Source organism: Ursus americanus, chromosome 33, assembly GCF_024610735.1.
Source record: "Ursus americanus isolate L20-20 chromosome 33, mUrsAme1.1.p, whole genome shotgun sequence".
Lineage (NCBI taxonomy): Eukaryota > Metazoa > Chordata > Mammalia > Carnivora > Ursidae > Ursus > Ursus americanus.
This window is the reverse complement of record NC_142159.1, coordinates 23,933,147-23,957,452: the sequence shown is the minus strand read 5'-3', so window position 1 is coordinate 23,957,452 and position 24,306 is coordinate 23,933,147. Positions and strand designations below refer to the sequence as shown.

General features: G+C 61.6%; 1 protein-coding gene across 1 annotated transcript; it reads left to right on the top strand.

Moving 5' to 3' along the window:
- The first annotated feature begins 689 nt into the window (after window positions 1-689).
- Window positions 690-24,306, top strand: TMEM201 (transmembrane protein 201). The gene is made up of 11 exons (XM_045803608.2): window positions 690-943; window positions 7,512-7,632; window positions 8,206-8,394; window positions 9,554-9,730; window positions 11,263-11,612; window positions 12,218-12,421; window positions 17,799-18,028; window positions 21,169-21,240; window positions 21,794-22,093; window positions 22,891-23,028; window positions 24,068-24,306. Exons 1-11 carry the CDS (start codon window positions 831-833, stop codon window positions 24,163-24,165), a joined length of 1,992 nt encoding a protein of 663 aa, XP_045659564.2. The 5' UTR covers window positions 690-830; the 3' UTR covers window positions 24,166-24,306.

The window sequence follows — 24,306 nt, the reverse complement described above, 5'->3', positions numbered from 1 at the left end:
AATATTTACAACCCGCTGTTTGTTTTGTTTTTTTAGTATGAAAGTAATTTAGCTCAAGCCCATAATACTGAAACTGGCATAAAGTGGAACTTCTCTAAATCCACGCCCCTGGGGTAACTTTGCAGCTCAGTGCTAACAGTCCTTACTGACTTACTACGAGCTTACACATATTCTAGGAGTGTCTTTATTAACTTAGTTATTACCCAAATCAATGGGCATGTTCCGTTTATTTTTGAACAGTATCCTCCCTCCAGGCCAATAGCTCCCACCTTACTTTCCGAAGTTCCGAGGTAGGTCTGTCCTGTGACCTGTTCAACCTCGCCCCTATGGATGGACGTTCATGTTTCCATTAACTAAATTTTTGTCCAGTGGAGTGACTTAAAAGAGCTGCAACTTGCAGCAAAACAGGTGTTCAAGCACAGGCTGGGCTTAGCCAGCGTTGGGCAGGCGGGACTAGCGGGAGGAAAGACCACTTACGGCCTGTGCCCCATGGTGCTAAGGTTGGCCGACTTTGGTGGAGGCGGCTGGCGCGGAGGAGGGCGGGGTACTCGGCGCTGCGCCACCTCCCACCTCCCGCCGCGGGGGGGCGCGCGCGGCCCTGAGCCGCGGCTTCCGCCGGCGCCCCGCCCCCCGGGCTCGCCCCGAGCCCCGATTGGCTGCGCGGCGGGAGCGCGCCGAGTCAGGGGGCGGGCCCGCGCCGGCTACAAAGCGGCGAAGGTCACGGCGCGAGGAGGCGCGCGCCGCCGCCCCACGTCCCGCCTGTGGCCCTGGGCCCCCAGCCCCGCGGCCCACCGCCAGTCGTCCGCTGCCCGGCGCCCGCGCGGGGAACCATGGAAGGAGTGAGCGCGCTGCTGGCCCGCTGCCCCACGGCCGGCCTGGCCGGCGGCCTGGGGGTCACAGCGTGCGCCGCGGCCGGCGTGCTGCTCTACCGGATCGCGCGGAGGTGAGTGCGCGCGGCCCACGCGGCCTCGGCCCGCCGCCCTCCCCCCGCTCTGGCCCGCTCCGGGGCCGCACGGCGCCTCCCTGCCCGCGAGGCCGCGGCGTGGAAATGGGGGCCCGGCCTGTGCGCCCACGCGCGGGGACCCGCTCTGCATGCCCGCGTCCCCCTGGGGGCTGGGTTGGGAATGTTCGTGGTGGGGGAGCGGCCGCGGAGTGGGTTCGGGGATTCCAGGAATGCGGGGCGGGCGAAGACGGCCAGCGCGTGGGTTACAAACTTCCTCCCCCACGGAGACGCGTGCCTGCTGAGCCGCGGGATCTGCGGGGCCGCCCCACGCCCACCCCGGCCCCCGACACCCTGCGGGAGAGTGCCGCCGAGGTGGGACTGCGCTCTTGTCCGCCTTCAGCCCTGCTCCGCGGGCACACGTTGGGATGGACTGATACTAGCTGGCACTTTCTGGTCGGCTCAGGCGTTGTTCTCATTTCATAGGGACCCAATCGGAGTCACGACCCTAGCAGTCCCTGGAGAAGGAAGCAGAGGGACAAAAGAGCTGAGTAAATTGTCATTAATTACAAGAGCCACCGTGTGAACTGGAGCCTGCATTGCTAACCCCTGGGCTACACTATCTCCCAAGAGCAGGAAAGCCTGATATTCTTTAATGGGCTGGGCCCCTGCTGCTGCCGCCGCTGCTGCTGAGCTGGTTCAGTGGCTGCCCCAGCCCTGACAGGGCTCAAAGATCGTGGTGACCCTCGTATTCAGAGCTGGCCTCTCTGAGGAGCCTCCGTGGTCAGGGATAAAAGCTGAGGGGCCTCTTGTTTCATCAGGGCCTCAGGGGCAGCCCAGCAGTTTCTGCATCTGATCCAGCCTCTCAAAGGACAGAGAAAAAAGATAGGGTTGTGAACACATCCTAGGAACAGAGTGGGTGGGTTTGTCATTTCAGCAACGGACCCGCAAAGCTCAGATATGAGGTAGGAGAAGAGAAGAAACGTGCCTGCAGTCCCTCAGCAGCAAGTGGCAGAGCTGGGATTTGAACCTGGGCAGTCTGGTGGTTCTTCCTTAACTGCCACCATATGCTGCTTCTCACCCAAGAGAGAGAGAAGTGAGGGCGACTTGAGTCACAGGCTTTTTGGAGGAGGAAGGGTAGGAGGGACGTCAGCTGTGTCTGCAGGGTGAGCCAGCCAGGCGGACTGAGGAAGGGGTGGCCTCCCAGGGGAGGATGGCTGGGGATTGAAGGAGCTCCCAATTCAAGGGGTCCCTTACACCGCATGTCTTCCAGCGTTCCAGTTCCTGCCCAATTTCTGGAAGCTGGAGGGGCTTCCAGGACCAGCTGGTTCAAAGTGGTCGTTTTATACATGAGGGCACTGAAATGCAAGGGCACGTGGCAGTTTGCTCTGATTCCCAGAGCATTTGGATAGCGGACGGGAGTCCAGGGCCCGGCTTGTCTCCTGGACACTGCTGCCTCCCGGTTGCCCTGGGGTGGGGAAGGGCACACCAAGGGTCAGAGCCTGGGTCAGGCTACAGTTGTATTTAGTGTGGCCCAGTTTGGACTGGGTTTGCTCGCTGTGCCTCAGGCTCCTGTGTCTTCAGCTGTGGCTATTCTCAGGGGGTCCTGTTCTCCCCTCCTGGGCTGCTGGCCGCAACTTTCCCTCTCCCGGAGATAGGAATCTGGGGACTTGGGGCAGTGTTAGGCAAGCTGGCTGGAGGGGAGCCAGGAGGGTACCTGGAAGGCCTTTTCACTCCAGTGGCACGACGCCAGAGTCACGGTGTGGCATGGGGACCTCTTGGTTGGGCTGAGAAGGACCAGACCTCTTACAGGATGCTCTGAGATTTTTGGAAAGCACTGGCTTTTGTCTGGGCATCATAAATTGGCCACTGTGCTGAGCCAGAAGCAAGACCAGCCCTGTAGAGACTGAGCCTGTCTCCCTCCAGCAGGGAAGACACTGTGACAGTGAGGAACGTTGGCTTTGGCTGTACCATGGGTTTTGAGTAACCCTCGGGAGGGTGTGTAAGGAGAGTTTCTGGAAAGTGACTTGGTCAGATGGCGTGCTGCTGGGCTCAGCATAGAGGTGGCAGAGACCTAGAAAGCAGACTGGCCCAGTAGCCTGGGGAAGAGGCCACTTCTCTGAAGGGCTGCAGCCCTCCCCGAGCCTCAGTCCTGCCTGGATTGTTAGGAGCTCGTGCTGACGACACACCCGTCGAAGTACCTGCACAGCGCCACCTCCAGAAACCCACTCTCCGGATGCGGAAACGGGGCTTGGAGGGCTTGGGCTCGTACCCTCCTCTTGCCTCTGTGGAACCGCAGATCCACTCTAGCCCTTCAGCTTCTGACCAAGCCCCACACTCTGTGTCCTCGCTGAGGACACGCGGGAGGCTGCCACTGTCCCCACGGGCCGGGAGCCGGAATTACACTTCCCTGGGCTAGCTTTGGCCTGCCCCTAGGCGGTTGTGATGGCTGCCTGTTCCTGCCCGGCCCCAGACACCCATCTCCGGACTCTCCTGCTCAGCATTGTGTCCAGGATCTTCTCTCCTGCTGGCACATCTCTGCTCGGGGCCTCCCGTGGCACCCGTGGGTGTTTATTGGAGTATCTACTTTCTGGGGTTTGGAGACAGAGAAGGGCAGCCTCCTGGGTCGTAGCAGAGCCTCGGCCTGGCATCCAGAGTCCCAGTCTCCCGCCCACCTCTGGCCGCACTCTCCTGCTGCTGCACACTGGCCAAGGGGCCACCACCCCCTGGATGCACGCTGGGTGTTCCCTCCCCCCCTCGGCCCAGCAGTCCCGCCTGCTTGAATGCCATCTGCTCATTGTGCCCTGCTGACCAGCAAACCCATTCTTTAGGGTAACGGCACATGTGCTCTGCTTGTTGGCCTCTCCTGTGACATCTGTCACCAGCTGCCCTGTGAACTGTTCTCATCTCGCGTCCAGGTCAGAAGCGGAGAGCCTGCTCGTTTCTGTCTCCCTACAAGCCTGGCGTGTGCTCAGTAAACACAGGTTGTGCTGAGGTGAAGGAGGGCAGTCCGCCGTCCCCAGGCCAGGTCTGCCCCCAGACAGGTGGATTTGGGGGCTTTCTGGCTTGAGGCTGGGCGGGAGGCCGGGAGGCACCAAGTTGCTTTTTGGTGCTACCGTGCTGTGGCCCCGGGGACACCGACTCAGATTCTCGTGGTTGGTGAGCGCAGCGTGTGCTGTCCACTCAAGGCACGGAAGAGCAAGTAAGGAGCCACCTGGGGTCCAGCAAGGCCCTCCTCACCTGTGAGGCTGTCCTGCGCTGTCTTTTGGGGCCCTGCCAGAGACAAACCTCCTGGTTCCTAAGGGAACCAGCCTGACTCTCATAGAGACGGTCTCGCACACTTCATGCAGCCAGCACACAGGGCCCAGAGTCATAAGCTGTCTGCCAGGCCCCTCTCAGGGGAGGCTGGGCACGTCTTGGGCCTGGTGGAAACATGAACACACGTCTTCCCCAGACGCTAAGCCTGCTTGGATAGGGCGAAGCCCCATCCTTGTGTCTCCTCCATGTGACACGGTGCTGGGCTCCCAGCAGGTGCCGAGGACCTAGAGCTGCAGCCCTCAGAGGGGTGGGCTCACTCCTAGAACAGACGCCCCCGCCCCCATCTCTAGGAAATGTCAGGGCACGAGCCTCGTTTTCACTAAATGTCCATCCGAGCTGACGGGGTGATACTGTTGTTGAGAGCGTGTGTCCATTTTTTTTCCCCCAGCATGTGTGTTTGGGGCTTGTGGAGGGGTGGGCCAGGAGCACGTAGCTGCCCCCGCTTCTCCCACGGGGCCTTCCCTGCTCCTGGCTGCTGCAGGTCTCCTCTGGCTCCAGCAGAGCCCAGGAGGTCAGAAGCTGGGTGAACCCTTCCAGACCCTCCCGTCCGCCCACCTGCTGGGGCCCGACCTTCCTCCATTGGGCGGCCTGGCCAGGGCCCTCTCGCTCTTGCTTGTGTTACAGGGACGTGCTATCTTACTACCTCAGACGTTGTCCACAGCGCAGAAGGGGTTTGGAGGTTTTATGAGGGGCCCCGGGGGGGCCTTTCCCTGAGCAAGAGCAGGACCAGCGCTAAGCCGGCTCAGAATAGAGAGCCCCTAACCCTCCTCTGTCAAGCCTGGTACAGGTGGAGGTGGAGGTGGGTGCAGCCCTGGGAGGAGCTGCGCTGGTGGGGAGCTGACACCCGTGCCCAGCACCCCAGTGCTCGCTAGCCTATCCGCTGCTCCTGGGCCCTGGACCCTTTCAGGACTGGCCGCATAGGAGCTGGCGGACTGCCACCCTCACCCCCCCTGGCAGGGATTACCATGGGGTGACAGTGAAAGGAGCCAGAGCCGCTGGCTGGCCCGGGAGACCAGAGCTAATCCCCCGCCCCCCCCTTCCTGCTACCCGCTTCCAGGCCAAGCTCATTTCCTGAGCAGCGGAGCTGGAGGCTCCCAGTGGAAATGATGGCTTCCTGGGGCAGGAGGGGGTCCAGGGGCTCCCTGCGACCGAAGCCGCACGTCCTGCTCACCCACGTGGGTCCCCAGGGCCGGCGCCTTTATCTCCTGCCTGGCTCGCCCTTTATGCTGAGGCTGCCGGCTCCTCTGCTTGGCTTCTCTCCAGAGGCCAGGTGTGGCCTGGTGGGGGGCGGAGGAGGCCCATGGTGAGGATGGGGGTCCCGGGGGCAGGTGAGAGAGGTCTCTCGGCCTGCGTCATCACTCACTGGGACGTGCCTCCCTGCGCCATCACAGAGACGCCTGTAAAGCAGGTACACGTTAAGAAAAGGCAAGCCAAGTGCCAGCATCTGGGCGGAGCAGGTTTCCACACCTCTCGCCTTGCCTGGCACCACCTTCTCCCGCTCTGTGCGTGGAGCCCAGGGACGCTGTCCAAGCGCCTCGCGCCAGCCACCTGCCAGGCTCAGCACTTTCCTAAATGCCCTGGTTCGATCCTCTCAGCGGCCTCCGTTTGAGGCAAGGATTATCATTATCCCCGTTATCCCCAAAGCAGTGGAGGTTCCAGGAGCTAGGTGACTTTCCCCAGAGGCCATATCACACAGCCGTGACCGCAGTGCGTTGTGGCACTGCCGTTTCTAGGCCTTGCTCTGGCCTCTTGCCGTTGACAAGATGTGGTGGTCCCTTGTCCGTCACAAGGGCTTTGGCCTGAACAGGGGCAGGGAGTGTACTGCTGTGGTTGCCGGGGTGACCCAGGGTGCCCTCTGTGTACCCTGGGGCCCTTCCTTGTGTATTCTGTTCTCCCCCACCTCCTTCCTAGCCTAAAGACCATTTAGTAGGCACTTAGGCCATCATTGTTCTTCTGTACTTCCCACCCTTGACATGCTCTTGTCTCCAGGTGGCAGGTGGTAAGACTGAGGCCTGGACACCCCTCATAGCCTGCTCATGGTCAGTGGAGGGCAAGGGAGGGGCAAGGCCAGGAGGCAGCTGCGGTACTAGGAGCTTCCTCCAAGGCCCCTGGCAGGCGCAGGGACAGGAGGGTGACAGAGCTGGCCCTTTACATTGCAGAGCGCCTTTATGTGTCTTGTGTCATTGGATCGTTGTAACACACGGATGCACGGATTCTGTGATCGCTCGCACTCAGCAGGTTCAGGCCAGGCTGGGAGAGGAGGAGCTTCCTGGGGCTCATGTCTAGAAGTTGGCAGAGCCAGGGCCTCTGGCCTGAGGAGGCGCGAGGTCGTGGCCACCCTGTGGTCAGCACTTGGGTGGTGTGGCTGCCCACTGCAGCAGGGGCCCAGGCAGGACCCCAGAGCTGGAGGTGGCCTCGGGGGGAACACAGGGGGGACAGAGGCCGTGAGGCCTGGACCCCAGGGCTCAAGCAGCTGCCACCCATTGCCTACATGGTTTCTAGATCCCTGGGACTGGAGGGGTTTGTTGGGCAGTTGCTGTACTCCCCCCTCCTCCACCCCATGGCCAGTGAGGTGGGAGGAGGGGCCCAGAGCACAGATCCGCCAGTGTCTGGGCCAGGATTATCCTGCAGACCCCACCTGTCACTGCATGTGTGGCCGACCAGGGCCCCTGTGGATTGCCTGCCCTGTCCCCTCCAGCAGGGACTCTTGGCTCCAGTCTGAGCAGCTGTCTGTAGTCCCTGGCCCTCCGTCTCCTTGGCCTCGCTCTCTTGGGATTTTCATCTGTGGAGCACAGGAGGCTCCTGCCATCTGGAAACTCCCAGAGGAGCCCTGTTTCCACAGCCCAGGGACAGGCCCAGGGTGTGCAGGCCTCAGGAGGGTGGTCCTAGAGCCCAGCCCCTGTTGCCCCTCTGCCTGAGCCCCCGGGGGCTGGAGGCCCTGGGTTCCCATGTGGGTTCCCATCTTCAGCTGTTCCCCAGGGCGGGGGGCGAGGGCGGTGGATCGGGGATGGGGAGCACAGGCGGGCAGGCTTTGCCTGGAGGCCTGAGGAAAAGCTCGACCCAACCTCGGCCTCGTTGCTGGTCCTCCTGGTGAGCCCTGAGCATGCAGCCGAGCCCCTCACGGACCATTTCCTCCGGCCTGCTGCGTCTCCGGCTCTGGGTCCCCCGGCCTGCTTCCCATGCTCTTTCTCCAGTCCCCATAGCACGGGTGGCAGAACTCTTCTGGCTGACGCGACCCTGTCCTCGTCCACAGGATGAAGCCGACGCACACCATCGTCAACTGCTGGTTCTGCAACCAGGACACGGTCGTGCCGTACGGGAACCGCAACTGCTGGGACTGTCCCCACTGCGAGCAGTACAACGGCTTCCAGGAGGTATGGGCTCCCCTCCTCCCGGCAGGAGGACGCGGGCCCAAGGCGCTGGGGTGGCAGTGTCACACCACTACAAGTGGCGGATCGGGGTTCACACCCAGATCTTTCTGGCTCCGAAGCCCGTTCCCTGCCTTGTGTCAGACCAGGAGTCGGCAGGCTCTCTGCAGAGGCCGGGTAGCGGCCCTGTGGGCCATGCTCTGCTGCGACCGCCCGGCTTTGTCATCCCACCGCCGCAGACAACACGGACACAAGCGCGCGTGGGCTCTGGTGCGGAGAAACTCGCGCAGACCCAGGCAGCCAGCCCGCGGGTTGCACTTGAGCTCCCCGGTGTGGCAGGGTGCCAGGGGGTACGGGGTGGGGGGCAGGCTGCACGCTCAGGGCTCCATGGGAAGTTTCTTCAGAAGAGAAGCTTCTGTCGCTCATGTAAAGAAAGGAGAGGTTTAAGATCCGCCACCTTTTCCCTGGAGTGTCGCTAGATGGGGCCTCCGTCCTGACGCCAGGCCTCAGCCGGCTCTCCTGTCCGCAGGGGTGGGGCTCCCCCGCTGACTCTGGTCCCCTTCCCCCCTCGTCCCCCAGAATGGCGACTACAACAAGCCCATCCCCGCCCAGTACCTGGAGCACCTGAACCACGTGGTGAGCAGCGCACCCCCCCGCGCCCCGGCGCAGCCACAGTGGGTGAGCAGCCAGGTGCTGCTGTGCCGGAGATGCAGCCACCATCAGACCACCAAGATCAAGCAGCTGGCCGCCTTCGCACCGCGGGACGAGGTGAGGGCGCGGGGGCCGTGGGGGGGGCCCCTCCTCATCCTGCCCCGCGCCAGCCCCGCATCCTGGGCGCATGATTTCTTCCACCTCCGTTGGAGCACGCTTCTTGCTCCCCGTCCTGCTCGTGCTTACGGCCGTCAGGGCTTCCGGCCCGCGCCTGCTGGAGGGGTTTGTGCCGTGCAGGGAGGTGGGGTGCTTGGGCTCCCGCACAGGCCCTGTCGGACCCGTCCCATCTGTGTCCCCGAGTCAGTCTTGTCCGCTGGCTGGGCAGGTGATCTGCTCCGGAGTTGGCGCAGGACGCTCCCAGCTTCTAGGACGGGAAAGTAGGTACAGCCGAGCGGCCCAGCGCTAGGCCCTGGTCAGCTCGCATATCCTGGCTGCCTGCCCCCTGCCAAGCCTCTCCCAGTCGGGGGGTTCCTGACCACCAGAGAAGAGCCCGCCTGGGGCTCAGAGACTCTGGCTTTCCCACAGTTCTGCCGGCAGGAGCTAGGGCCGGGCCGGGGGTGACGGGCAACGTGCCTAAGGAAGGGAAGGCACGTGCAGTTTGGCAACCAGAGCAGCTGTTCTGGCATATTCAGTCCCAGTGAGAGACCAAACTGATAACCTTCCTGGCCACCGCAGACTGAAACGTTTGACTCCCCTGGGGAAGGAGAGGTGTATTGCCTCATCTCTGGAGGGAGAAGGGGTAAGACTTAAATCTTCTGGGCTCTTCCTGAAGCCCAGAGGACCCTTCAGCTCTCACGAAAGCCCTTGGCTCTCTAGTGTTTTCTGGACCCTTGGTCTTAAGAGGAGGGGCAGACCCTGCCTCTGGGTGGGTTCCGTCTGCATCGAAGTAGTAGCTGGGAGCTATTTCTCCTACGACTCACCTGCCTTCCTCGAGCCTGAAGCAGGGGCCACGGCCTGAGCTCCTGGCCTCCGGGTGCGTCCCGTGCAGCCACAGAATCGGACTAGAGAGGTGCCTGTCGCCCGTGGGTCCTGCCATATGCCAGGTTCTGGGCCGGGCCTGCCGCTCGGGAGTCGGCATCACTGCACGCAGTAGGCCGTGTGTCCGCTCGGGCAGCACCGCAAGCAGGTTCCAAGCAGGGACGATTTGCTCGTGGTCGCCCCCCCCCCCCGGCCCCCTGAGGACGCTGAGCCTTTATCGTGCCCCCCGCCCCCCCAGGGCAGGTATGACGAAGAGATCGAGGTGTACCGCCACCACCTGGAGCAGATGTACAAGCTGTGCCGGCCGTGCCAGGCGGCCGTCGAGTACTACATCAAGCACCAGAACCGCCAGCTGCGCGCCCTGCTGCTCAGCCACCAGTTCAAGCGCCGGGAGGCGGACCAGGGCCACACACAGGTTGGAGCGAGCGCCCCCCCCCAAGAGCGTTCGGGGAGTCACACCCTTGAGATGGAGCAAGAAACCCCCAGATAGAGGGCTGAGCCCCCGTGAGTGGAGGGCAGGTCTTCAGAGCTGAGATCCTTTTCCTGAAGGCAGGAGCCTTCCCAGGGGGCCCCATTCCCACCTGTTCCCAGGCCCCTTCGTGTCCTTAGCTCAAGCAGGGGTCCCAGGAAGTGTGGCTCAGGATCGCGTTGCGTTTATGTCTGTGCTCTTGAGAGCGGGGGTTTGTCAGGGCCCTGCTGTACCTGGATGTTTTCCCCAACACTGGCATGCGTCCCCCATGGTACCCTTCGGGGGGGGTCCACCCTTTGGCCCCGGACCCCCCAGTTACAGCTGGAAACCAGACTTGGGGAGTTAAATAACTTGCAGAGGGCCACACACCAGGATTTGAACCTGGGACTGTCTTGCTAAAACTATTTTTAGGTATTATCACTGTACTAGGTTGATGGAATGTTCTGGTTTAAAAACTCTGATGTAATAGGTGGATTAGAAGTAAAAACCATCCACCCCAGGGGTGCCTGAGTGGCTCAGTCTGTGAAGCGTCTGCCTTCTGCTCAGGTCATGATCTCAGGGTCCTGGGATTGAGCCCCCGCATCGGGCTCCTTGCTCAGCGGGCAGCCTGCTTCTCCTCCTGCCTGCTGCTCCCCCTGCTTGTGTTCTCTCTCTCTGACAAATAAATAAGTAAAATCTTTTAAAAAACCCAAAGAAACAAAAAACAACCCATCCACCCCAGAGATATTCCTCCCTACCCCCTCGGGTGCCCAGATGGGTTCTGCGTCCAGCTGGTGTGCGGTTTCAGGCTGCACCCAGGCCCCTGACCACAAGGCCACAGCCCCGGCCTGCACGCCCACTTCTGCACAGCAGGAAGCCAGACGCACTGACCTTTGGCTTTCCTCCTCACCACCGTATTAGACCAAACAACTTATTGCTGTGTTTTTTTACCTTCATTTTGGCCTGAGTTCTATGTGTATTATAATTCCAGTTAAGATCACGATAGGAGCTTTTGATGAGAACTTGACAAAATGAAAAACTTCCTAGAAAAAAACGGTCACCATAATATCAAAAGGGTTTTTCTAAAGAACGTGGTAGAGCAGTAGCTTATCCAGCGTAGTGACTTCCAGGGTGGGGGAAGGCCGAGAAAGGAGACAGGTCAGTGGAGCACAGCAGGAAACCTAGAAACAAAGCTGGGAGTAGGTGAGGATTTAAGACCTAGTAAAGACACTGTCTGTGACCATCAGGAACCAGGTGGCTTTTTTTTTTTTTTTTTTTTTTTTTCCAAGCGGGGCTGAAGCTTAGGACTCTTAAGATCAAGACCTGAGCTGAGATCAGGAGTCGGACGCTTAACTGACTGAGCCACCCAGTCATCCCTGAAACCAGGTGGATTCTTCAGCAAGTGCTCTGGGGCCCTGGCCCGACCCCCGCACAGAGCAGGCACTGGGGATGGCTGTCGGGGGCGCTGGCCATCTCGCTAACCAGTCTCTCTCCCTCAGAGCTTCTCATCCGCAGTGAAGGCCCCGGTCCAGGTCATCGTGCTCCGCGCCCTCGCCTTCCTGGCCTGTACCTTCCTGCTGACCCTCGCACTCTGTGGCACCAGCAACCCCTTTGCCCCAGAGGCCACCCTGCCCCCAGCCCTGCCGCCCGGTGGCAATGGCTCAGCCGCACCCGACAACAGCACCGCCCCGGGGGCGGAGGGCTGGCAACAGCTTTTGGGCCTGCTGCCCGAGCACGCGGCCGAGAAGCTGCGCGAGGCCTGGGCCTTCGGGAAGAGCCACCAGATGGGCGTCGTGGCCCTGGGCCTGCTCACCTGCCTGCTGGCCATGCTGCTGGCTGGCCGCATCAGGTGCGTGTGGAGCCAGGCGGGGCGGGACTGGGTGGGAGGAAAAGTGCCCGGAGTTGAAGCCAGGAGGCTCTGCTGGGCACGCAGCCTGGGTGAAGCTCCGTGGTGTGGCTGGAACAAGACATGGTCCCTCTTCTCCGGCAGCTGGGAGTCAGGGGGGTGTGGGGCGCGAGGAAAACAACGGCCTGCCCAGGGCGTGGTGGCACTTAGAGCTGGGCTGCCCCTCACCGCTGTGAGCTTCGGCCACATGGCATGCTTCTTGTCCCCTCAGGCCCCTCATCTGCCGAGTTGGGGAGATGATGCCCACCCAGCTGTCTGGTTGTTGGGGGACCAGGTGGGGCCCTTCTCCCCTGTGCACTTGGAGAACGTACTCAGTGGTGTCCGCATCATCTCCGGGGCTCTGAGGAAGGGGCCTTAGCCCATTCAGAGTCGTTCAGCGCATGGGTGTTGGACGTGGGGGGTCAGAGGCCCCTGCTCTCCTCTTGGCCCTGGACTCTGTCCTCTGAGCAGGGCCAGAGATGGACATGGGAGGCTGGAAGTGGCGGGAGGGGGTAGGTTCTTACCCTGCCCGCCCCAGGCCCTCACCGTCGCCCCTCCTCTGTCCGCAGGCTCCGGAGGATCGACGCCTTCTCCACCTGCCTGTGGGCCCTGCTGCTGGGGCTGCACCTGACCGAGCAGTACCTGCAGGCCGCCTCACCCAGCTGGCTGGACACACTCAAGTTCAGCACCACGTCCCTGTGCTGCCTGGTGGGCTTCACAGCAGCCGTGGCCACAAGGAAGGCGACGGGTCCGCGGAGGTTCCGGCCCCGAAGGTCAGAGAAGCAGCAGTGACTGCGGGGGGAGGACAGACGGACGGACAGGCCCGGAGCGGGGACCCTCTGACTTGCGTCTTACCTGCCTCACTCCTGCCCTTGCCCAGCCTAGAGCCCCCTGTCCTTTCTGGCACCACCAGGCCACCCTCCCAAGTGCCCTCTAGCTGTCCACCACTGCCGCCGTCTTTCTGGCCAAAGACCCCGTCACTGCCCAGAGACTGGATCACGGGTGGCGCCCACACAGCCTGCCTCTGACCCTGGGCCTCCAGCTGGCAGCTCCAGGAGCCCCCACCCTGGCCGTGCCCTTTTCCGGGTTCTCACACTGTGGGTGAGGGGCAGGTCCCTGCTGTCTGCTGCTCCTCTCACTTCGCTCCATCCCTGAGCCCCTGGCTCAGGCTGGTGACTGTGGCTGCGGGCTGGGCCCTTGCCGCATGGCCTCCTTGGGCTGCTTGGCATGGGCAGGTGCTGCTGAGCAGAGGCCCGAGCAGAGCCCCCCACTTTGTCCCCACCTCACTTCCCTGGTCTATCCTTTTGGTCCTGACTGCGGTCTGGCCAACCCTCACGGAGCCGGGGAACCCAGAAGACACAGGGCTGCCCCCCACCCCCCGCTCTGGGTTTACAGTTCAGTCCCAGCTCCAAGACCTTCCTGAGATCCGTGGTCCCTCAGCCTCTTTCCCCAGGAATGGAGAACGCAGTTCTTGGGTCCCGACTGGGCCTGACCGTGAGTGTATGGGGGAGGCTCTTGAGGGGGACAGGCAAGAACCCTGCTGCTCCAATGGTCAGCAAGTGTCGTCTTAGCAGCCAAGCTGCTGTGGGAGTTTGCCCAGGTGGGGATCCGAGCAGTCTTTCCTTTATTCATCTCTTTTTCGGGCACTGCTGAGGGCTAGACTTAACCAGGGCAAGCACGCACTGCTCCCTCTTCTGAGACGCACCTGGCTCTGCCTTTAAAGCCAGGGCCCAATCCTGGTGGCTGAGCCCTCCACCCACCCCTGCAGGGGCTGGGATGCAGGGCTGCCGAGCAAAGGCTGCCCCGCCTGGCTGGCGGTGGAGGCCTGAGTGCTCTCGGCCTGCTCCCCTACCGTGTGCCTGGGATGTTCCATTTCCTCCACTCAGCTCCCATATGATGCCTGGGGAAAGTTCTCACTCCTTCAGGATAGCACGGGGCAGGGGCCAAGAACAACACATATGACACTGGGTCATTTGTCACCTTGTTCCTCTCTGGCCTGTCACTACCCTCCTGGCTCCTGGCACCGTTCATGGAGGCTGTCGAGCCTCCTGCTTTCCAGTTCCCTGTGGGGCAGCTTCCCCTTCTGTGGGGCCGGTGGGAGGGTAGGGACAGAGCCTCTGCTCTCGGGGAAGCACGCCTGCTGCTCATTAGCTGGTTCTAGCCAGGCCCCGGCTCTTCCCAGCCTCAGTTTACCGTCTGTGAAATGAGAGTGGACCTTTCTCCAGGGTGCCTGAGTGTTGACCTTGGTGTGGACACAGAAGTGCCACCCACATGCAGAGGAAGTAGTTAGCCTAGGGTATCGTGTCCAAGTGCCATCCCAGCAGGCGTGCGGCCCATGGCTGTCTCCTTCCTGCATTCTGCACTCTGATGACTCCCTCCAGGGCCGGTGTGCCCTGCCACTCGTCACTCTGAGCAGCCGTGCCCCTCCAGATGGGACCCCAAGGGTGCCAACCACTCCCCTTTACACATCGGAGCTGGGGGAAGGCAAAGCAGATGACAGGCATATGAGGGTCATGCTCAGCAAGGGGCCACCGACTAGCCGAACCTGAGAGGGAGGTCGGAGAGCACCCTGGTCAGGCCCTTCGTGGGGCCTGGGCCCCACCGTCATGGCCCTTATATGTTCACCGGGTCCTGAGAAGCCAGCCCACCCCACTCCCATGCGTGTGTGGCAGCCGGTCCCCTGCCCTGGCACCTGGCTGGGTCCGGAGCTGCCCCCTTAGCTGTGTGGCCCCGTCAAGGCCCCGCCTGGCTGGGCTCGGCTTGTTCTCTGGGGGGTGAGGTGCAAGATGACTGACCAGGAAGGAGGAGTGGGAGCCTGGCTGAACCAGGAGCAAACCCTGCTGGCCTGGCCTTGCTGTCATGGGGGGAGAAGGGGGACGGCCCACCCACCTGTCCCTTCACCCCCAGTCAGCCTGCCAGAGAGGGGAGGAGGCGGCAGGTACCAGGCCAAGATCCAGTGGTCTGTTGGCCATGCATGCCCTCCTGTACGGAGTCTCCCGTTCTCAAGGAAACTGACAGTGTGATGCTAATTACTGCTTTTCTTGGCATTGACTAGAAGCAGGACATCTGTGTGTATGTGTGTATTTAAGTTAAATTATTTATAATAACCATAACCAGCTCTCTTGCTGGCCAGGAGTCCCTGCCGAGGCTCTAGCGGGGAGGGAAAGACGCCCTCACGAGAGGAGCCTCGGCAGAGCACGGCTTCCTGGGCTTTTTAAGAGTTTTGTGTGACTTTTTAAAATTACCTGTCTGTCCTTTAAAGTTCATTACCTGGAGCGTATTCCAGCACCTTCTGATGTTTGCTGGCAACAGCTGAGGAAGTGCAGGCAGCCCTGGGATCGTGGCTTATTAACTGGAAATGTGTTTCCTTTCCCGGGACCTCTGTCCCCTCCACTGGGGATGACTATCAGACCACCTGGGGTCGGGGTGACTATCTCCAAGACGTGAGGGAGGCCCACGTGGCTGTCTTCTCTCTCCGAGTCTGGGGTCCCCGCCAACGGGCTGAGCAACGGCCTCGACGCAGCCGCCCGGGGAGGAGCCCGTGTCCCTCAGTCCGCGACTATTGACACGTGTCTCGCCCTCTCTGGTTGTGTAGTGCACCTGCGGAGGACTGGCCGGTGACTCTCTCTTTGCTGTAACCGTAACTCCTGGCCGTAGATGTCGTGTTTTTCATGCTGTATTTTCAATAAATGCCTCCGGGGCTCTGCTCTCACCGGCAGGCATCGGGTACCATGTCTTTTTTGTTTGTTCTTTCACGTTCCTTCGGAGGCTTCTGGGCCGGGGCAGGGGACTTCGGGGCATAGGCGTGCCCACAGGAGTCAGGTTTGGGTGTTGGTGACGCGGGCCCCAAACGGCTCCGGGCCTGGCTGTCCAATGTGTCCTGCTGGGTCCTCTTTTCCCCCGTCTCAATAAACTGCTGCTTAAAATGTAGTCCTTTCTCTACTTCCGTTCCTGTCTCGGACTGGGATTGGGTTGAAAAAGACCAGCCAGCCTCCCTTAGTGTCAGATGGGACGTGGTACAGCCGCCTGCCCCGTCCCAGAACCTGTTTATCCCAGTGGGCGTACAGACTTGGATTCGGGGCTGAGTGCCTCTCTGAGATGGGGGTTGAGGGTGCAGGGTGGTCTGGGGGGGGTGCTTGCCAAAGGAAGCGTCGATACTTTTGAGCTCTCTGGGGCCTGGCAGAGGTTCCCAGGGACCGTCTGCTGCAGAGCCGTGATGGGAGCTCCCTTGGCACTTTACGAGGATCTGCTAGTTGATTGATGTCACTGCGTGTCACAGCAAGAGGGGACAGACCAAAGAACCGGCTCCTCGGTGCCAACAGTCTTAGTGGAATCAGAGATTGGGAACAGCTCCTGTGCCAGATGCTGAGAGACTTGCGTTTTAAGACCTGGGGTGGCCCCAGGTGTGAGCAGGATCTGGGAAAAGCAGGGAAGAGCTGGAAAGACCCTGGAAGCTTCTCCTGGGCACAGCTGACCACCTCCAAAACCCCCAGCCCGATGTGGAGCCTCTCCCCTCACTTGCCAGTTGGAGGGGTGAGGGGGTGCGGTGGGCTCTGCGGTAGGGATGGGCACAGGAGGCCCAGCGCAGAGTCCTGCTGCCATCTGCTGGACAGGCCTGGCATCCCCTGCCTGGGGACTGGGTCTTCGAGGAGGTGCAGGCCCCGGCAGGGGACAGAACTTCACCCGCGATCAGAGCAAGCTGGCCAAAGGTCCCAGTGCACCTTCCCTGCCCCTACAGTGAGTGAGGTGGCCCCCCCACCTCCAGCTGTTCCCCCACAGGAGTGGCGCCATCCTGCCAAATGGACCCCAGTACTACAGTGACAACACAAAATCGATCTGTGTAGAGATAGAACTTTCCTCGGGTGTCTGGGGGCAAGGAGGTGGGTGTCTGACAGGCTTGGGCAGAACAATCAGCATGTGGAGTGCGGGCACAGCCAGCCTGGAGTTGGCCAGAGCCTTCTGGCGACTGGCTTGAGTTCCAGCCACAATTTCCCCATGTCCCCCAAACCCAGGGGCCCTGCCTTTGGTTCTGACATCCAGGTAGCCTCCTGGCACTTTGGAAAGCATTAAAAAGCTCCCATGATTCTCTAGGAGGGCAGTGGTGGACCCCACACTTGCCTCATAGAACTTGTTTAAAGCGAGGGCTAGGAGTAAAAAATAGAGAAATCAGCCGAGTGTAGTTTGGCTAGCAGTGCCCTGAGTGTTGGTCACACGGGTGCAGGGTGGGTCCCTTAGCAGGCCCCCGGCTCTGCTGCAGGGCCTGACCAGCCTGCCCATCCATCAGCACCTTGTCCATGGCCCCAATTGTCCTTTGGGACTGAGGTAAGGCCGGACCTCCCCCAGCTCCGTCCAGACGGCGGACTAATGTATTAACTGCCTCTGTCCCTCCCCTCCCTCTGTAATCGGTTGCCTTAATCAGAAGCATGGTTGACAATCTGGCTTGGGGCCACCAGGTCCTGTGTGATTTGCCCCATTCTCGAGTTAAAGAGACACTGTCACCTTCCGTGTTTTGGGCAGCCTTGCGATCGTTTACCGGTCTTTTCTAAGCTTGAGTTAGGCTTGTGTCTCCCAAGAGCCTCTTCCCAGGGATCCCTGAGGCTGGCCGCCTCCCCCTCCGCTCTGCAAGGGGCTTTAGATGAGTGTCCAAGACCAGAGAGCAGCAGTGGGATTCCCGGAGTCGGGCCCTGGGGAGCAGGGGGCTCCCTGAGCTCAGCTGCCCTGGCAGGAGGCTCTGGGCATGGAGCACAAAGAGGCCAGGGGAGCCCAAGTCCTCTGACTTCATTGAGTGCCTGGCACGGGGTTGGGCATTTTTGCTTCAAGGCGAAGGGTTGGCGTGAGGTTGGCAAGGGCGACAGTGTCACTTTAATACCGAGACTAGTAGCAGAACTAGTTTGCTGTGAAGCTGAGGGGGATCGGAGGGGGCATGCAGGGAGGGGTGGGTCACGCTGGCACCTCCCAGCCACCCGCTCCTAATGGCGTGAATGTGGTCGGACTGCTTTTCTGCTTCAACTAACGCACGCCTCCCTGGGACCCCGACTCCGGCCCCACCTGGCACCAGGGGAGAGGGGACGGGACCTGTGCGGAGGCCACCTCCAGAGCCTCCCGGGGCTGACTCTCCTGTTCTCTCCCGTGCCCGACGGGCTCTTGCAGGTATTTCCCACGCGATGTGGCCGGCCTCTTCCCCACGAGCCCCAGCCTGGCTGTGCCCTGCCCGAGTGCAGGCCCTTCGCCGTCTCTGTTCATCCCCACCCCACCCGGCTTCCTGCCGCTCGCCAACCAGCAGCTGTTCCGGTCTCCTCGACGGGCCTCGCCCTCCTCGCTGCCAGGCCGCCTCAGCCGGGCCCTCTCGCTGGGCACCATACCGTCCCTGACGCGGGCAGGTAAGAGGCGCTGGCGCCTGGGCGGGCAGAGCGGGGCTGGGCGCGGGGACGCCAGCCGAGCGCGGGGTGGGACGCGGGGCAGGAGGGCGGAACAGGGGTCAAATCCTGGTGAGTCCACTCGGCAGCTGCCTTACTACTCTGAGCCTCAGTTTCCCTCCAAGAAAACGAGGTTAGTAGGAGAACCTGCCTGTGGGTGTTTGTGTCAAACAAGGTGACACATTCAAAGCACCTTCTAGAAGCGTAGCTGGCACCTTGCAGCTACGTTGGGCGTTGTCTTTTACCACCAGTCTTACTGTTGTTATTACTGCCATGGTTTTGAGACCTTGGGGGCTGGAAAATTTGCCCACATTTATGGAGTGCTTGCTGCACGCGGGCCCTGGCACGACCGAGATCTGGTCCTTGGCGCGACGGACTTTGTCTTATTCTTCACCTTTTCCGGCAGAATCTTTCTGGGAAGTCAGTTATAAATTAAATCTGGTGTTTCCTCCTCGGAGCCCAGCGAGTGCTCTCTGATGGCCCTCAGTGCTTTGGGAAGCTACCCCGGGCGGACTGGGCTTGTCTCCTCCTCGGGCTGTGTCCTGGGGGGGCTGGCTCCCTGGTAGCAGGTTTGGCAGTGGGAAGCCACGAGGCAGGATCCCAGCCTCCAAGAATATGGGTGCCATCTTAGTTAATCCAGGCTTGGTGACCTGCAGTCCGTGTCTCATTTGAGCCCCTTGGCTGCTCCACCGGGTTGGGGGCTCCAGCTCCAGTCAGATTCCTCTCTGAGCTTCAGTCTCCCCCCATGATTTGCCCAGGGTCCCACTGCAGCTTGGAGCCGGGCTTTGTGCCCAGTCATCTGGCTCCTGAGCTCAGGTGTCCTCTTGGGTAGAGGGTGGGTCACATTGCAAGAGGGTTGGGTCACATGGTCCCTAGGGTTCAAGGCCTTTGGGGTAGGGCCGAAGGTGTGATTGTCCTGAGTACAGATACCTGGACTCAAGATAGTTTTGTGTAAGCAGAAGTGAGCTGGCTTGCTGGGCAAGCCGCCCTCCTCTGGGAATGGTCATTCAGCAGAGCTCTTGATCCCCTGCCTGTGGCCCTGGGAGTGGGGGGGACCCTGGAATTCTCTGAATGTGGGAGGCCCAGCAGCTGGGCCCTTCCCCTAGAGGGTTCTCTGGAGCTGGCCGTCAGGCCTTCTGGGTGGGGTGAGGGTGGGGCTAGCTGGGGCCAAGGTGGGGACAGGGGCCCAAGCTCCCAGGCCTCTGTAGGACCAGCTTAGTTGGGGTCCTGCCGAAGCCTTCCGGTGGCCATCTTGGGGGGAGAGGTGCAGACTGCGGGGGAAGGCTGCCTCTTGTTTTGCTCTTTAAAACATGAAATGACTCGGGCCCCTGGCTGGCTCAATCAGTAGAGCATATGACTCTTGGTCTCAGGATCGTGAGTTCAAGCCCCCAAAACAGAAATGACTCTGGTTAATGTCCCACAAGGTGAAAGGCAGGGACCTGACCTCCGAGGGGCACCTTCCTGCCCCTCCTGTTCCCTGTAGGGCAGACACAGGGTTGAAAAACTGAGCCCCAAGCTCCCTGCCACCGCTCCTCCCTCTGGAGAAAAGTCCACTAGCTGCCGGTCTGATAGAGGCAAAATGGGGGTGTTCAGACGCCCCCATCTCTAGCAGGCTGCTGATAATACACACGCTGTGGGGCTGTTGTGAGCACCTGATGCGGGCAAGTGAAGTGCCAGGAATCGTCAGCTGGGAGCAGCCAAGCAGGCCCCCAGCCCATGACCCTGGGAGGGTCTAGAACCAGAGGCTGTGCCTCAGGGCCAAGGTGGGCATGACATCAGGGAAGCTTCTAGAACAGGGCCCTCAGCAAACATGGCTGCTGTTATTACTATGGGATGGGAATACCGATAACAGCAGTGACCAGAGGCTTAGCTCCTCCAACGTAAAGGCCATTTTGCTTGTATCCTGAGTTGATACTATGATGGTTTTCCTTTTCCCCTGGAGCAGAGATGTCCCTGCCTGTTCCTGGTGGCCCTGGAAGAGAATTTGAGGAGGGAGTGGGCAGACTGCTGAGGGCGCCAGGAGCAGCCCTGCCCTGGGCCGCACACTCCTGGGATGACTCTCCGTGCGTGACTCTCCGCACACGCCAACCCCGGGGGGCCGAGCTGGGGGCTTCCATTTCCAGCGCCTTGGGAGCGGTGGGTGGCATCCCAGAGCCAGTGCCGGCTGTTGAGGCTGCGTCTCCCACCCATCGTGGAGGACCCGCAGCCTCCCTGCTGCCCTGTGGGGCTGGAGGCAAGGGCGGCAGGGCAGTTCTGTGGGACACAGGCTGGTCTCGGAATGTCCAGTGCCGGGTGGGATCCCAGGGTCTCCCTGCCGGGGGCGCTGAGAAGGAGTTTTTGCAGCTCCTTGGCTCAGGTAGCCAGGAGGCGCTGGTGGTCTGGGGCTCAGGTGCCAGGCCGGGTTCCTGTTTCCTGTGTTTCCTTCTCGCCCTACTCGCCTCTGTTCCTCCCTGCTTCCAGCCTCATCCCTGCGTCCCTACAGCTCATGCCCAGCAAAGAGACTGCTCTCCTAGCATCCATAGAACAGGTTCCGGAAAGGCCGCATGGCCACCCTTACCCAGACACGGGTTGGCGTGGGTCTGTATCCCTGGGTCTTGTGGGGGACGGGGCAGGCGGTGCGCTGTGACCGAGGGCCCCCAGCGCCCCTAGGGGGATGGAGCAGCAGCGGCTCAGGACGGCACGCAGTGGCCGCTGGGTCTTTCCACACTCTGCTCTCAGCCGAGTGCTGGGGGAACACAGGTTACGTGGGGTGGTGTCTCTGCCCTTGGGGTGCACTTGACTGAGGAAAAGCAGCATGTTCGGTGCCCCCTGAGGTCCAGCACGGCCGGCAGGTGCAGGTTAGTGGAGGCGGGACCCCAGAAGGCTGAAGGAGAGGCTCTGGGGGGAGGGGGCCGTTGTGGGTTTCTTTCTGCACGAACTGAGAGCGGGCCACGTGGATCTCGGACGGTGGTTCAGGGAGTCAGTTCAGAGCCCGTGTTTTCGTGAAAGCCTGACGTGAGTGACAAAGGTTAAATGTCAGCAGAGTGGGGACTGGAGAATGGAGGGGGTGGGCGGCTGTCGTCACCACGGGCCTGACATGTGTCACCCTTTTCTTTCCTCTCCAGACTCGGGGTATCTATTCAGCGGGAGCCGCCCCCCATCTCAGGTGTCTCGATCTGGAGAGGCTCCCGTTTCAGGTAAGGAGGACGGGGAGCTGTTTTCAACGGGGACCGTGTGGGCCTGGGTTTCCAGAGCGTCCTGTGGGTGGGACAGCATCGTGGCTAAATGTGAGCTTTAGGGGCCTGCGTTCAAGTCTCAGCCCTGTGCCTCCCAGCTGTGTAGTCCTGGGCAAGTGACTCAGCCCTGTGCCTCGCTTTCCTCTTCTGTGAAATGGGCGCGGTGGCTTCCAGGATTCGATATCATGCTGTCACCGTCGTCAGTGATGACTGACGGAGACACGCACCCAGGATCCCGCCACGAGCAGGGCTGGGGTTCGCTGACCTTAATTAAGTCAGGAGTGCCCTCAGCGGGCAGAGGGCATGTGGCGAAGGGTCTGTGATCCTCTGCCCTCCCTCAGCCCCCGGCAGGCTTCCCTCTGTCCCCGTCTTGGTGCAGCCTTGCCTTTCTTCCCGGGCTGCTAGAGGAAAAGCCCCAGGAACAAGGCCGCCGTAGCAAGGGTAGCTGCGACGGTGGGGAGCACGCACACCCCCCATTCTTACCAGAAGTCTCTGTCCTCCTCCTGCCCTCCAGATTACTTCTCTCTGCTGTCGGGGTGCTGCCCCTCCTCCCCACTCCCTTCCCCGGCGCCTTCCGTGGCCGGCTCCGTGGCCTCCAGCTCTGGCTCTCTGCGCCACCGCAGGCCCCTCATCAGCCCGGCCCGGCTCAACCTGAAGGGGCAGAAGCTGCTGCTGTTCCCATCACCCCCCGGGGAGGCCCCCAACACACCCAGCAGCTCAGACGAGCACTCGCCCCACAACGGCAGCCTCTTCCCCATCGAGCCGCCCCCGGTGCCCCAGAGATCGCCGGCACAGGACACGAAGCTCACTGTGGGTACGACCCTCTGACTGTCCTCCCGGGAGATGGGAGAGCCCAGCTGAGCTGTGACAGTGCCTCTGGGCATGTGCAGGTGTGGGACGACCCACAAGAGGCCGCGCAGGGCCTGTCCTTGTGCTCACCCGGGCACGTGCTGCCGCTCTCCCCGAGCTCCAGGCACTCCCGGCCTGGCTTCTGGTGACCTTGAACCGTGGAGACATTGCCCTCTGTTGGCTGACTTTATTTTCTTCTTTTGCAATTGACCTTAAGGGTTTTGTTCCTTGGGATGGATCAGAAATGCATCGTGCCCTGCTAGCCTGTGTCTGTCTGGTCGCAGATATTTTTGTTTTGCTCAAACGGTGGTGGTCTGCCAAGCATTTTTAAAATTTTTTAAATTAGGCCTCAACCTTTAAAATTAAGAACTTTCACACGAATGTGTGGATTTACAGTGCCTCTTACAATGTCAGAAGACGTGGCCGCGGTAGGTCTGAATACTGGCCGGACAGGTGGAAGGACGGGTTGAGACCCCCACGTCCCAGCCTTGGCCACCCCCTCGCCCCGCCCCACCTCCCGAAGCCTCCCTCGTGGCCTCATCTGCGCCTCTTGGCCATGGAGTTTGCTGCTCCTGGTTTAAAACCCGCTCCCTTCGTGGCAGCTGCGCAGCTAGGATGGGAACAGGACCCTGGCCTCCCGTTGCCCAGCGTCGGGCAGGTGGGCTGGGGGGGCAGGGCTGGCTGGCCGCATCCAAGGATGGTCATGGGATTGGAGGTCGAGCTGCCCCACGTCTGTCGCTGAGACACCCCTTCTCTCCGCAGACATGAGGTCAGTGCCAGAAAGAGGCAGTGCCTGCAGCAGCCGGTCCATCAAGAAAGAGGACGACTCATCTCAGTCATCCACCTGCGTGGTAGACACCACCACCCAAGGGTGCACAGAGGAGGCCGCCGCCTGGAAAGGTCTGTGCTCCGACCTGGGGGAGCGGGGCAGGGCGGCGTGGGGGCCACGGGACTGCAGCCCGCATCCCCTCCTACTCTGTCTGGGACCCTGGGAGAGAAAGCCCTCCAGGGCCCTCAAATGGCAGAGGACAGTGAGGTAGCCCACCCAGCACCTTCCGGGTCTGGCCACCACTGGGCGGACAGACAGATGCCCACCCTCGGCTCGGGGTCTGGATCTGCACTAGTAGGCCGCCCCTGGCCGCAGGGAGTTGGTTAGATTTAACAGCAGTAACATCTAGTACCGGTGAGAACGTAGTTCCTCAGCTGTGCCGGCCGCTCCTCGAGTCCTCCAGTGCCACGTGTTCCAGTGCCACATGTTCCAGTGCCACGTGTGGGCTCCTGTTCGCCCCACAGACGCAGAGCGCTTCCGCCCTCTCACAGAGTCCCCAGGGAGGATGCAGGCCCAGAGCTGGGGGGTTCACATCCGGCCCCTCTGCGTGCGGGCCGCGGGGAGGGGCACGAGAGCAGGTCCTGGTTCTGTGACACACTGGGCACACGAGTCAGCCCAGGAGAACCCGGGGACACGTGTGTGGAGACGATGGGTGGACACGTGTACGGGGAGTCTTTCTGTACAGATCATTCTGAGCTGACCGGAAACAGGTGCTGGCCCCAAATCCGGCTGGTCTGCAGTGTGACCCAGCAGCCGCGAGACCCCAAGCACAGACTTGGGGCGGGAAACTGGAGCCTGGGCAGGGTACTGCTCACTCCCCTAAAGCCCCCGTTTCCTGTCTGTACACCGGGGGTCGCCCTCCTGACCCGCTCACCGGGGTACAAGTGCGGGACGCCATAGCCCAGTACCTGCCTGGTAGCACGGGCTCAGGAAATGAGGCTCTTTTGGGGAGGCAGGACTTGACCAAGTGACCCCCAGGTGCAGGGGTCTTCCTGGACGGGGAGGCCCTGGGGGGCTGGGCTGGTGGTCCGCTGCACAGTGACCCCACCACCCACAGGTCCCTCTTCTGACCTTTGTCCCTCTGACTGTGTCTTTCGCTCTCTCTTGAAGGTCGTTTCGGGCCCTCCCTGGTCCGGGGCCTCCTGGCTGTGAGCTTGGCCGCCAACGTGCTCTTCACCTCGGCCTACCTGTACCAGGTCCTGCGCTGACCTGCGGGCTGCAGCCTCCCGGTGCCCAGAGGGGCTCGGGGGCGCCCAGGTGCATGCTGCTTCCACCACTGCCGGCCTCGGAGCTGTCCCCAAGGGGCTGCCTCCGCTGCCCTCTCCAGGGCCCTGGACCTCGCTGGGCCC